Source organism: Podarcis bocagei (assembly GCF_964188305.1).
Source record: "Podarcis bocagei genome assembly, chromosome: 3".
NCBI lineage: Eukaryota > Metazoa > Chordata > Lepidosauria > Squamata > Lacertidae > Podarcis > Podarcis bocagei.
Genome location: NC_138127.1, coordinates 51,885,182 through 51,899,055, shown reverse-complemented (window position 1 = coordinate 51,899,055; position 13,874 = coordinate 51,885,182). Strand labels below are relative to the sequence as shown.

At 42.5% G+C, this 13,874-nt stretch overlaps 2 protein-coding genes across 6 annotated transcripts in view; one reads left to right on the top strand and one right to left on the bottom strand.

Moving 5' to 3' along the window:
* Nucleotides 1-13,874, bottom strand: part of UST (uronyl 2-sulfotransferase) — a 119,839-nt gene that overhangs the window by 51,177 nt on the left and 54,788 nt on the right. The window contains exon 4 of the mRNA XM_081186314.1: nt 10,070-10,149. Coding sequence (XP_081042440.1) covers nt 10,070-10,149 — 80 coding nt within the window. The remainder of the gene's footprint in view (nt 1-10,069; nt 10,150-13,874) is intronic.
* The window catches only part of LOC308582823 (uncharacterized protein), a 156,182-nt gene that overhangs the window by 101,323 nt on the left and 40,985 nt on the right, over nt 1-13,874 (top strand). Inside the window, exon 4 of one of the 5 annotated variants that reach the window (XR_014005859.1) lies at nt 6,250-7,219. The exons of 3 other annotated variants lie outside the window; for them this stretch is intronic. The gene's annotated coding sequence lies outside the window, so the exon portion shown is untranslated. Of the gene's footprint in view, nt 1-111; nt 244-6,249; nt 7,220-13,874 lie in introns of those variants that run through there. One more of the 5 variants, XR_014005860.1, reaches the window with a different exon arrangement.

Sequence of the window (13,874 nt, the reverse complement as noted above, 5' to 3'; positions counted from 1 at the left end):
CACTTCCCTGTTATATACAAGACTTTCCCACCCCGCACCCAGCACTGGGAACCCCACAGATGCATAGGACACCATCCAATTTAATTTTCACATCTGTTTTCTGTCCACCAGGAGAACTCCATACTGTTATTCCATCACAACAATGTCATGAGGAAAGTTAGCTGGAGAGCCATGACTTCCCCAGTACAGGAAGCATCATATATGTTATGCCTATGGCTATCATGCATTTAAACCAGCCAACCAGGTTTGGACCATAGCTTGGTCGTTCCATAGCTAGAGATGGGAAGAAGGAACATGGATTTGCTCTACAATTCCTCATTTTGTTTTCCTAGGCCTGCTGCTGTTATGCCCAGTTCTTCTCTTCTCGCTCTTTTTCAGCCAAGCTCACCGCTTCCAAGCTGAGTCACATACTTGCTTCTCCACTAAAGCAGTCTGTGTAGCAAAGAGACCTTGTCTCCACATAATTCAGCACCTTGGAGGGCTTTACAAGTAATGATGCCTGCTCTGCGTGTGCAAACCACTATTTTAAGTTTTCCACCATGTTCCAGAGCAACTCCCTGCTGGTGATATTGTGGGAAGCTTATGATGGCATCTTTGTAGCTACTTGCAGCCACTGTTGGTTTCTATTTCCCTCACTGAGCAGCAACTGCAGTCACAAGACATTGTTTTGCATTCCACAGTCCAAGTTACTGTTGGATTCCCACGGGAATGGGAGACTGGATGTGACGTACACTGGTTTCCTGTTTATCATTGTTCTCTCGGTTTCTTTGTTAGAGAGACGGTTGCTTCTCTGCTCTCACAGAGGCAAGATGCATGTTTGTATTCTCTCAGCATAGAGTGGAAATAAAGTTAAGAATGTGGCACATACTGCTTATCCTTCTGCTGTGTGGACTACTCTGCTTGGGCTCAAGATAAGACGAGCCTGTATCAGCTTCAGATGGGCCGAAGTTGGTCAAAATCTCACAGCCACTACTACTAGGCATGCTTACTAACTGATGTAGGAAAGGGCTCACCAGAGGGCACTTTCCCATGGGAATCCTCAAACCTAGAGCCAAGAAGAGCAATCCCTATCTGTAGAAGATTTCCATACAAACCTGCAGCAGCCTGTGGTCTGCAACAAAGCTTATTCCAGATTTATGTGCTGCATTTGCAGCTAACTTAGAACCATGTAGTAGCATACCCTTAAATGCAATGGTAGCAATATGTGTGGGGTTTTTTTAAAAAAGAGTACTGATCACTAGTTAATCTGCTTTTCTTCAAACAGCGAAACTCTATTTTAAGAAGGCTGGAGCATTAGTTAAACATTGCACAGGTGTGACAAGTTATCCTTGGAAAGAAAGTCTTCAGTGCAACCCAAGAGTTCTTATTTATTTGAATGGAAGCACTGTTAAAATTTAGCCACAATATCCAAATTACAGTACCAATTAAATGAGTGAAAAGTAACACAGTGCTGGTTTGCTTGTATTTTCCACAAAGGGCAACTCCTTTACCCACTAAGTAAAGTGTTTTTTCTTGTAGTGAAATTAAAAAAAAACTTGTGGGAACTAACTAAGCCAATGTATGTACATTTTGTATGCAAGACCAAGAACTGAAGTTAAGCAAAAACAATTTAACTTAGTTTTTGTATCCTTAAGATAAAACAATTTGCACTATTGGGTTATGCTTTAAATGATTTTAATGTAAACTATATGTTTACCTGTACAAAACCACAAAAATTGAAAAAAACACACCCATATGTGGCCAAATTTACTAGTTTGGCTCCCCTGTCCTCCTTTTGTATACTACAAGAGGAGGTTCAAAGCATCCACTTTCATATGCAGGCTACAGTTTCCTATGACATATGGACTGTAGGTGCTATGGTATTTTAAAATTATCCTTAGTGATCACAAATCAGGATCAAACTGCTTCTTCAGATCATGGTTGTTCTTACTAACTGTAGTTTAAACAAACTACAGTGGTGCCTCGCAAGACGAAATTAATTCGTTCCGCGAGTTTTTTCGTCTAGCGAATTTTTCGTCTTGTGAAGCACGAAATCCCATAGGAATGCACTGAAATTCAATTAATGCGTTCCTATGGTCAAAAAAAGTCCAAACAAAGCCAAATTTGGTACAACAAGAGTTTATTAAGTGCTCTTTAAAGTCACACATACTGTAAAGAGCATTTCAAAAATTGAAGGAACAATAAATTAAGTTTCTAAACATGACAGAAAAACATTTAAAAATCAACAAAGTGTACAGTACATTTTCTAAGACTCTGGGGGACAACTCGAAGAAGGTTCCTCTTCCACTCTTTGCTTCTTGCTGAAGAACCTGTCCATGGTCTGCTGCTTCATCCGCCTTTTCAGCACCTCCCTGAAAGGCGACATGACCCTCGTATCAAAAGTGTTCGCAAGGTCATGTGCCACGTGCTTGTCAGGGTGGTGCCGCTGTGCAAAAGCCTGCACATCCTTCCACTTCAGGCAAATGTCCCTCAGTTCTTTGGAGGACAGCCGTTCCTCAGTTGCTTCCTCCTCTTCCAGTGAGGCCTGCTCCTGCGCAGCCTCTGCCTGCAGTTCGACCAGCTCCTGGGTGGTTAGCTCGTGGTCGTGCTCCTCCACCAGCTCGCTGATGTCCTCCTCTGTGACCTCCAGGCCCATGGTCCTCCCCAAGGCAACAATGTCCTGCACCACTGTTGACTCTGGTGCATCAGAGTCACTTGGTGCCACACAGTCCGGCCACAGGCTGCGCCAAGCGCAATTCAAATTTCTCTGGCTGATCCCGTTCCAGGCCGTGGTGATCATCTTCAAGCAGGTGACGATGTTGAAGTGGCCTTCCAGAATTCCCGCAGGGTGAGTGTGGTGCAATCAGTCACCTCGAAGCATCGCCTGAAAAGCTCCTTGGTGTAGAGTTTTTTGAAATTGGCGATGACCTGCTGATCCATCGGCTGGAGCAGTGGCGTGGTGTTAGGCGGCAGGAACATGATGCTGATGAAGCTGAACTCCTCCAACAAGTCCTCCTCAAGGCCTTTAGGGTGAGCAGGAGCATTGTCCATCAGAAGCAAAGCCTTCAGCGGCAGGTCGTTGTCCAGCAGGTACTGTTTGACAGCAGGGCCAAAAGCAAGATTGACCCAGTCCACAAACAGCACACGTGTGACCCAAGCCTTACTGTTGGATCGCCGCATGACACTCAGCTGCTCCTTGTCGACCTTGTGTTTCTTGAAGGCCCGTGGGTTCTCCGAGTGGTACACCAGCAGGGGCTTGATCTTCAGGTCGCCGCTTGCGTTGGCACAGAAGAGCAGGGTCAGACGGTCCTTCATGGGCTTGTGGCCAGGCAACTTGGCCTCCTCCTATGTGATGAAAGTCCTTTTGGGCATCCTCTTCCAAAACAGCCCGGTCTCGTCGCAGTTGAAGACCTGCTGTGGAATGTAGCCCTCCGTCTTCACAACCTCCAGGAACTCCGCTGCAAAGTCTTCAGCTGCAGAAACATCAGAACTGGCAGCCTCTCCATGCCTGACCACGCTGTGGATTCCAGATCTTGTCTTGAACCGGTCAAAGCAGCCTCTGCTTGCCTTGAAGACTTCTGGCTCGCCTGAGGTTCCTGGCTGTTCCCGGACGAGGTCTGCGTGCAAGGCCTTGGCCTTCTCACAAATGACGGCTTCAGTCACTGTGTCCCCTGCACGCTGCTTCTCTTCTAACCAGATGAGCAGCAACTTCTCCACCTCCTCCAGAACAGCTGGGCGGTTCTTCACGATCATGGTGACTCCCTTGGCTGCATCAGTCGCAAGGATCTTCTCCCTCATCTTCAGGATGGTCCCGATGGTCGATGGATTCCTCCAGTACTCCCTGGCGAGGTCTGTCACACGCATTCCACCGTCGTGCTTCCGGATGATCTCCTCCTTTATTTCCAGCGTAACCTTCTCCTTCTTCCCCTCGCCGGCCTCTGCAGCAGCAGTCTTCTTGGGTCCCATGGCAGCACAGCTCCTACCCTCGCAAACCCCCCCAAAATATAAAAAAACCAGTGCTTCACATCCAAAAAATTCAAAAGCACCCAGCCACCCACCACACAGAAATTGCAAGCCCCTCCCCAACTGTTGCAAACCCCTCCCCAACTGTTCCCCCAGTCACCCACCACACAGAAATTCAAACCCAGATTTTTTTAAAAAAACAGCAGAGTGGCCCTATGGTCAGAGAAAATCATAAAAATGCAGAAAAAAAACACACAAGCTTCCAGATTCTTGCAAACCCCTCCTCAACTGTTCCCCCAGCCACCCACCACACAGAAATTCAAACCCAGATTTTTTATTTTTTTTTAAAAAGCAGAGTGGCCCAATGGTCACAAAAAATCATAAAAATGCAGGAAAAAAACACACAAGCTTCCAGATTCTTGCAAACCCCTCCTCAACTGTTCCCCCAGCCACCCACCACACAGAAATTCAAACCCAGATTTTATTTTTTTTAAAAAAAGCAGAGTGGCCCAATGGTCACAGAAAATCATAAAAATGCAGGAAAAAAACACACAAGCTTCCAGATTCTTGCAAACCTCTCCCCAACACCAAGTCTTTGAATTCCAAACACCCCAACCCAAAATCCAAAAACCCCCAAAAAAGTTTTAAAAGTTTAACTTACCAAATGGCTGCAAAAGAAGTTTTGGAAAAGCTTCAAAAATCACCAAAGTCTTCAAAAACCTCAAAAAAGGCTACCACACCGCGTGCTATGAGTTGCTCCTCGAAGTGAAGTCGCAACTGCATCTCTTCAAGCAATGCACCCTGGGTATTAACGGTTTTACGAAAAAGGAAACAAACTTGCAAGACGTTTTCATCTTGCGAAGCAAGCCCATAGGGAAATTCGTCTTGCAAAGCACCTCAAAAAACGAAAAAACCTTTCGTCTAGCGAGTTTTTCGTCTTGCGAGGCATTCGTCTTGCGGGGCACCACTGTATAATTCTTGAGTTTGATCATCTGAGGATACTTCAGTTAGTTTAAAATGGAAAGAAAATGCTTTCAATCTCTGTTCACATAGCAAAAAACAATGGTTTTCCCCTGTGCCTGAACCCAGCCCACTAAGTGATACTTAGTGATTTGTTAAAAGGATGAGCAGAACGGGTTTTTTTGGCTTTGTTTTACAAATAATTAAAAATGTTAACATGATTACTAGAAAATGCCCTGTAGACTGAATTAAATTGAACCATGAGAGGTAACTGAACTAATTGATGTGAAAGTGCTCTTCTTCCTGCCTTGCTGAAGTCAATTGCTGCAATAAACTGAGTTGATTAACTTAGCAGAAAAATCTAATGAAGGTAGTCCTACAATTTTACAACACTAGCAATATACAAGATGTGCTTTATAGTGCTAAACCTCTATTTTTGGCAAAGTACCACATCTCCCAACCCAACAGAACCAAAGGGGTAGAAGAATTCGCCTGTAGTATTATGCCAAGGACACACCCCAGAGGATTCTATTTCTACATTCCAGAAGATTAAGTAATTCTTCTGAGCAGAACAACACAGCATATTTATCTTAAGACTGACATTTGACATGAACTAAAGTAGGGTAGCTTGGTTAATATAATTTTATTTTATTTCTTGTTAATGGTATTGATAACACCCCAATGATTGCACTTACTGGTTGGACTAAGCTACCATGAAGTAACATAGTAAATGTCCACTTTGTTTACATCAAACTAAGAGCCTTGGTACTGACTCCTGCAGTATCCATATTTCCAGAGTAGAGCCTTCCCCTCAGTGAGGGTCAGAGTTCCATGGCAGAGCTTATGCTCTGAATGCAGAAGGGGCATTCAGTGAGTTAAAAACCCCAACATCTCCAATGAAACTGATATCAGGAATAGGACGCAGATACACCTCTGCTGAAAACCTTGGAAAGCTGCTGGCAGTGAGGATGGACAGTGCTGGACTGGGTGGACAAATGGACCAATTCAGCATGAAGCGTTCCTCATTTTTCATGTTTGAGGCCCTTCCTGAAGGTTCACTTGAGGACCGCTTCACTCCAGATGTGGCTACCCATGCAGGTCTTCAGTAGAGGGCATTGTTTTGGTTCCCCTACTATCAAAAGTGAGGGCAGTGGCTACAAAGGTGAGAGGGCTTCTCAGTGGTGAAGTTCCATTTGTGGAATGCTCTCAACTCAACTGAGGGGCTGACCTAGCACCAAGTTTTAAAATATGAATTCATTTCTCTTGAAGTTTTTACGTTGCTTTGAGATCCTCTGCAGTTAGTTCTCATGTTAATTTAACAACGCTGCTACATTTCTCTATTTTTAGTTACCTGATCGTCTTTGAACGGCCTGACCCAAAGTTGTGTTCCTGAAAAGCTCAAAGTCCGGCTTCTTTTCAATTCATTCATATGCTCAGATTCCCCATTTCCACCTAAACATTTCTCCCTTCTCTCCATATCCTTATGCATTATTGTTAATTTTTATTGTTAACACTTCTATCCTGTTTTGGTCCTGTCAGGGCTTAGCCACACTTCCTTTTGTCCCACTGCAGTATCCCAGGGAAAGCCGCTCTTTAGCATTCAATTACAGCAAATGACAATTCTGGTTTTCCCCAAATGGATTGTCATTTGTTCCTTTTCTCTCTCTAAAGAGCAAGTTTTCCCTTGGAAAGGAATGGGTCAAGGGGAAAACCGCTCAGATCTATGCCTAGAAAGTGCGGGTCAAGTGACAAACCGTTTGGACCCTTGCTTTCTATGCATGGCACAAGTAGAAGAGTAGATGATCCCTAAGACACTCTCTTCAGTTGCTCCTTCTACCTATCACGGGCTCTATAAATATTGTTGTCACCCTGCAGCAAAATAGGCTTCAGCGTGATCATTATGCATTCCAATGTACACATGCTGGGTGTTTTTTCACCCAAGCATTAATGCTCTATAAAATTAAAGCATTTATTATGTTTGAAAGTTCTCACTTCTTGCAATCCAAGAACCTCTAGGCTCTCTGAAGTAATTTGAAGAACATAATTGATTTAGGATACACATATGTAGTTACATCAATCATCTCTACACACCACAAAAACTGAGATAATTTAGTTCAAAGTCTCTATCCCCAAAGCACTGCTTAAAGTATGGCTCCAAAATTTGGAAGAGGGGAAACAGAGGTTCCCATATTAGTATATGCTGCTTATTCCCCTCTTAAATTCAAAACGCCTAGTGTTAAAAAAATGAAAAGCCAAAATGGTAGCCCTTCTACCCCATCTATATGCTGTGTTGTTACCTAATGTGGCTCAAATGATGCCAGGTTCAAAACTGAGGCAAGTTCTTAAAAGTCCTTTACATAGCTTAGTGTCTGCTGAACTAAGTAAGGGGATGAGGAAGGTTGCCCAAATCTTTGGTAAATGCAAAACTTAGCTGATGGTGGAAAGAACTACTGCAGCACAATGCAATACTGGCTGCAGTAGAGTCAGTGGCAAGCCTCCCATTGGCATAAAGGAGATTAGAATTTCATCGACAGTGAGCAATGAGCCCAGGAGTTCTAAACATCTTTCCAGAGCATACATCATTTCATCATGACACATTCAGATTGTATTGTAGGCACCTCCACCCTTCTCCTATTTACATTTACATAACATGGTAACTAAAGCAATTGCCTAAGCTAAAAAGTATTTATTGTATTCCCCTCCCCCCAAAGGCCAAACAACGTTTAAGACCATTTAAACAGCTGGGGGAAGTTGAGAGCTAGAATCTTTCTTTCTGAAGCTTAGGGCACATAAGCTGTACCTCAACTGCACATACCCTGGCATTTCAGTTGATGGTTTAGTCAGGTACAGGCCCATTGCCAAGGAAATGAATCATGGGAAGGTTAAATGCCTTACTTATGAATTTCTTTTCCCCTCCCATAATTTCTCTACTCCATAGTTTGAATTTTGCTCCTTTGAGGACAAGCCTCTCTTAGTGCCTATTTGTTGAAGGGTTGACTTTCCTTTCTGTTTAAAAATGGCAAACATTTTTAAAATTATTGTTCTTGTTCTTGTTGTTTAATAATGCAAAACCATCTTTATTAGGCTAACTAGTAAATGTGTGGCCTCTCAATTGCTTCATAGAATTCTTCCTCAGGCAAAATGGAAAGTGTCAGTTTATAGAATGCAGGGCTGATTAAAAGGTCAGAAATTTTTATTAATCTGAGCTATATAGCTGCTTAATTGGGGTGGGGGGATAATCAGGGTGGGAGAGTGTGCTTCAAATAAGTAATTGAATATGAGCTATAAATTATTATAATGACCTAATGATCCACTGCAGCAAACTGAAATGTGGAATTTTAAAGATTATACTTTCCATCTATGTAGCTCTCTCACATAAGAAGAACTCAGACCGCATTACTGCCATTCCTCTGTGCATCCACTGCATAAGTGTAGTATCATTGTGGTGTCAGGTTCTACCTACAATCTTACGTATCAACTAAACACTGCACATAAAGGTATAAGCTCAGGGGTGCTCCTCAGATGATCAACAAGTACACTGAGACTGTAAAAATATTTAGGCTGCCTAATTTATTCCGTTCTCTAACTTCCAATATTTAAGAAAATATATTCTGTTAAAGCTAGGAATATAACTTTTACACACTTTCTTCTCATGCTTGGGTGGCAGGACTATACTTCCACCCAGCTCACCCCAGCCACTCTAAAACAGCTACACAAAAAGGCACACAACAGTGATATAGACACTGGAACCAGACCCTGTGTTTGACCCAAATACCACTTCTGTCCACCTATCTTCTCTGGCAATACTATTACAGGACGTCCTATTATCATCCACAACATCAGGGGTTCTATCACTTGCTCATATTTCACTGCAATATGTGCCATCATATTCTAATAGTGTCTTTCTCCATAAGGCAAACATAACAGTATCTAAGCAATTAAGAATAAATGGACAAAAATTTGACATCAGAAATGGCAATGAAGCCAGTGAGGGGACATACCAGCCTTCCAAGATACAAGACAGACCTTAGGGTGACTACCCTTAAACAAAGGAACTTCAGAAGGAGACTAAAGCGTGAAACAGTTGAATTGCAATACGCCAAAAAGTTTAGGGCTATATTTCAGAGTAAATTGACACAATTGATTTTTACCATACTATATGCGATCACTGGTGTCCCCATGTCAGGGTGTTTGTTTTATCAACTACTGATTTTGTATGCATATGAAACTAATGAGTTTCATTTCCTTCTGATCTGATTGTTTATACACTTCCTCCCCCTTCCTGTGAAAAAACCCTACAAATGTACCTGCAGTTCAAGACAACACGCATCTGATTAAGCATTCTGTAGTCAATGAAAGTTTATCTGCTTAGTCTTGGGTACCACAGGAAGATACTAACACGGCTACCACTCTGGATATTGGCATTTAGTAATCCACTATTCTTCAGCTCAATAGTGTTTTCTAAAGTTGCATCTGATGTAACATCACAAGCATATGTGATCATAATTTGAAACCTCCTCTCCCAAGAGTTTATATTTTAAAGTGTGGGGGGTGGGGAGAGAGTGAACAGCTAATGCATATAAAATTACTCTGGCAGAGGGAAATAAAAATAAAATGGAATTCTGGCAGGAGATTCTTTTTGACATAATGCAACATAGAGTTTTTCAGCTGAAAAGGTTATAAACTCAAGTGACCTATAAAAAAACATGAAGTGTACACAGACAATTGGAAACACAGACAAGGATGTATATTGTATTATATCATTTACTGCTTTAGCCAGTGGTGCAGGAATCTTCCATAAGGTGACGAGGGGGAGGAAAAGATGGTGAATCTCTGCATCACACATATCTTTCATGCTAGTATGGAAGCCGGTTCCTCGTGGTGCAATCTTATGCTGCTGCATATGTGTATACATACCAGAATATACAAACAGATACCAGAGCATACATGTGGGTGTTTCCTAGATTATTGTTGCCCAGTCAGGATAGGAAAAGGAGTAGGAGCATTGGCTAGGTAAATATTGCACATTTTGCTCTGCCCACAAGGTTCTGGGAGATACACACATATTGCAGTGACTGTACACTAAACTGAAAATGAAAGCTTTAAATAAATCGTCTGTTAAATTAAACATACCATATAAAACATTGTAAGTGAGGAACCATCTTACCTTGAGAAATTGAGGAAGTGAACATGTCTAGTGAATAAATAGGGCTGTTCGGCAGTGCTTATATTTTTAATCAATTCCATCTAAAAACAAGAACACACTGAATTTAAAATCAAGCTTGTCAAAATGTGGCACCCAAACAGCAGCCTTCAGAAGAGATTTGTTTTTTTGAGGTACAGTACTGATACATTAGATCCCAGCCACTGGCACCAACTATATGGGGGCCTGGGCACCCACAAAAAATTGTTGTGGGTGCTCGGCACCCACACTGCAGGGCCTCTGACATGACTTCTCGGGCCTTGCAAAGCACTGTAAGTCACATCCAAGGCCTCATGGGGGCCTTGGGGTTGGTGTCCAATGCGTTATGCAGCCTCTGACGCAAATTCCAGGGTTCCCAGGCAGCATGTGCAATGTAATGTGATGTCATGATGCAACGTGATGTCATTATGGTATGGCGTGATGTCATGATGTCACGCTACATTGCATGTGCTGCTGGGCACCCATAATCTGGGGTCAAGGCAGTGCCCCTGACCCCAGCACTGTCTATCAAGAGTAATGGGAAGGAATAGAGATGGTCTACGCTACACTAAGATGGGAGAAAATAAGGCCACTTCTGTGACCTCCTTGCCTGCAAAAGTTCTAAATGTCAATATACTTTGCTTCACCAATTCACATGCTTGTTATATCAATTTTGTGGGATAAGTAGGATGGTAGTTTTCTTCTCTTCCTACTGGCAGTTGCTGTGCCTGACTTTTGCTCTATTTACTGTGGTGCTTTGGAAAGTAACAGCTTCATAAAGCAGTACGTGCAAGGAGCAGTGGCGGCTTCAGCTGGGGGAGGGCGGGATATAAATAAAATTTATTATTATTTTTATTATTATTTCTAAGGTCAACCTTTTTAATGTTGAATGAAAGGTTCCTTGGGACCAGTAACATCATGGCCACATACATTTCTCAGAGTCTGCAGGGGATGTCCTAGACTTTGCACTTAATTGGAATATCTGCTCTAATGTTAAAAACCCATCACATTCAAACACCTGCCCATCAGAATATGTGCATGAAATTCACACATATTGTTCAAAAATATTACACCTCCTATATTTATTCAATGTAGAAATATATTGCTTCTCATAACAAAATTATGCACAGCTTTGCAGTGTATACCAGGAGACAGATGTGCCTAAAAGAACACAAATGAGTAAGTCAAGGTCTAAATAAACATAATGTAATTCTACCACATAGAACTTGCATTGCAATGGTGTGATGCAGTGCTCCCCCCCCCCCGAGAAAAAGAGGTGCAGGAACTCCCACCTTTTTTCGACAGACAAACCTAAGTTGTTGAGTTTCTTTCAGGAAGGGCTTTTTAAGGGAGCGCCCAGAGTGTTCCGGCTGAAAAAAAAGCCCTGGTGTGATGTCATGTAAAATTGTTTGGTTACTATTGTACATTCTATTTGCCACCAACCATAGACCTAATTTTTGGTAACTTAAAAAAATTCTTTCATAACCATGTGAGAGAAATAAAAGGTGTTTATTTACTGTAGGCCCTGACTTTATTCTTTCATTTGTATCTACTGACTGGCCAGGCATTAAGTCGTAATCTACCTTTTCCATTATTTAAGAAAGCCTATGCTATTGTTTCCATGGAGATTGCTTTTCAAAAGCTGGTCTCAACTATCAGGATAGTTTTTCCTCTCCCCTCACTATTTTGGCCTGGTTGTGTTTAAGTCATTTTAGAATGCAGTTCCAAGATTTAATAATGCAAAGCTAGATTTTACTTTTAATTTCAGAATATATTTGGTTAAAAAGGGGGCTGAAATACAGTTCTCAGCACTTACTTTCAGCTTTTAGAGTGTTCTGTAATATGTCAGGCTCCTGAAAGCGTTAAAAGAGATGTGTGCAAAAGAATTCCAGACATTCTTGCAGCTCTGATTTCCTGACTTCTGCTCTGCGCAGATTATTCTAATTGGCTTTAGAAAAACTTCTAGTTGTATTTGGTGGGTGGGGGGGTGGACTTGACTGTTACCATTCCTTTAACTTGAGGGCTACAGTAACTGAGCAAGATTACATACAGATTTGTCCAATTAGACAATATAAAGCAATGCACAAATTGGAAATAAATATGTTTGTAGAAGGTGGTAATATGCATGTTTTCTCACTCTAGTTTAGTGGGGCTTACTCCCAAGTAAATATGCATAGGATTGCATCCTATGTTAAGTTAAATTGCTGGAAATGCTGCTCTAGTTTGGATGTATTTACTTGTTATAGCATAAATAGCACTATATACTGTTTTTCATCATACTGTTGGAAACTTCTCAGCTAGCCAAAAGCAAGGCAGACTACCCAAGCTGTTCTCCAGTGCACCTGTTTCATATACCTACCAAGTCTAGTCTGAGGCTCCCTTCTCCCCAGCTCAACAGAAGATTCATGGGAGTGGGAGGAGGAGGATGAGGACAAGAAGAAGAAGAAGAAGAAGAAGAAGAAGAAGAAGAAGAAGAAGAAGAATTGCAGTAAAGACAAGAGAAGGGTTAGCTCCATCATATAGATAGACTGTGCAGGTCCCTTGGTAGGAACAAATCAAAGGGCATTCTCATGCTAATCACTCTACATACAGTCTGTGCACCCTGGAATCCTCTAGAATGCAGGCATAGTCTCAGGTTCTACAGTGAGCAGATCCTGCCAGAAGAAAGAATATGAGTAGAATCCTGCTGGATCAAACCAAAAGCCCATCTAGTTCAGTATCCTGTTCTCACACTGGCCCATGAGATGTCTATGGTGTGCCCACAAGCAGGGCCTGACTTCAACAGCAATCTTCCCTTCTGCGGAAGCCCAAAGCTAGATCTAGTCAAACTAGCTGAAGAATTAATACTTCCATGTGTCTCTGCAAAAGAAAATCCCACCACACTGACCAAACAACTCATATTAGGTATAGGAAATGTGGAATGACACCTCCCTGACCCAGCCAATGTTTGCATTTCTTTTGATGCTTTTGTCCAGAAAGGTATAAAAACTGGACTGCTGGAGCCATTTTTTGTTCTGGCTTTGCCTGGTTCCACTATGAAAATCAATTGCTCAATCACCTATGTGGTTTTGGCTCCCCAGATCCACTCTGCTGAATATCACTGGGCCTGAAATCGCTTAGAAGTGAGAACCAGGGATCAGATTCTCCTGCTTTTTCCTTTATTGTCTCTGGACCCCCTGCTTGCTGAAGCAAATGTCCCGGCTTGGTGCGGCTGCTTCAACAACCCATTCCCAGGCTTCACTACTTTTCATCCCTTTCCCTGGATCTTTGCTAGCTGAATCTGAGATCCATGAAGCTTTTTTCAGGGTCTTTTTGCTGCCTTTGATGTTTTTCCTGCCTCACCTAGTCAGGGGAAACAGGTTATGTAGTCAGCATCTAGGACTGCTTAGCAGGGCACATGTCTCTCCCCATACTGTCTCTCAGAGCCTTCACAACTGCTCCATCTTCCTATCTTTGAGTTTGTGTGACTGCGTTTTAGAAACCACCATCTGGTCAGAAGAACAGACAAGCCAGCTGAATCAGGCCAATGGACCATCTAGCCCAATATTCCTTTTTCTCATGTGGCAGGACCTGGATGCAACAGCACTTTGCTCACATGAAGTTCCCAGAAGCTGGTATTCAGGGGCCTCCTTTGCCCAGAAGAATCGTCCTGCTCAGCTGTGCATGAATGAGGCCTGGTCTGCAAGATTAGCTCAGATAGAGAGTGCAGGCTGAACTCATCCCCCATCTCCTCCAATGCCTTGCGTGCTTGTTCCTTCTTGTGTGTGTGCATTTAGTTGTTCTGTAGTTA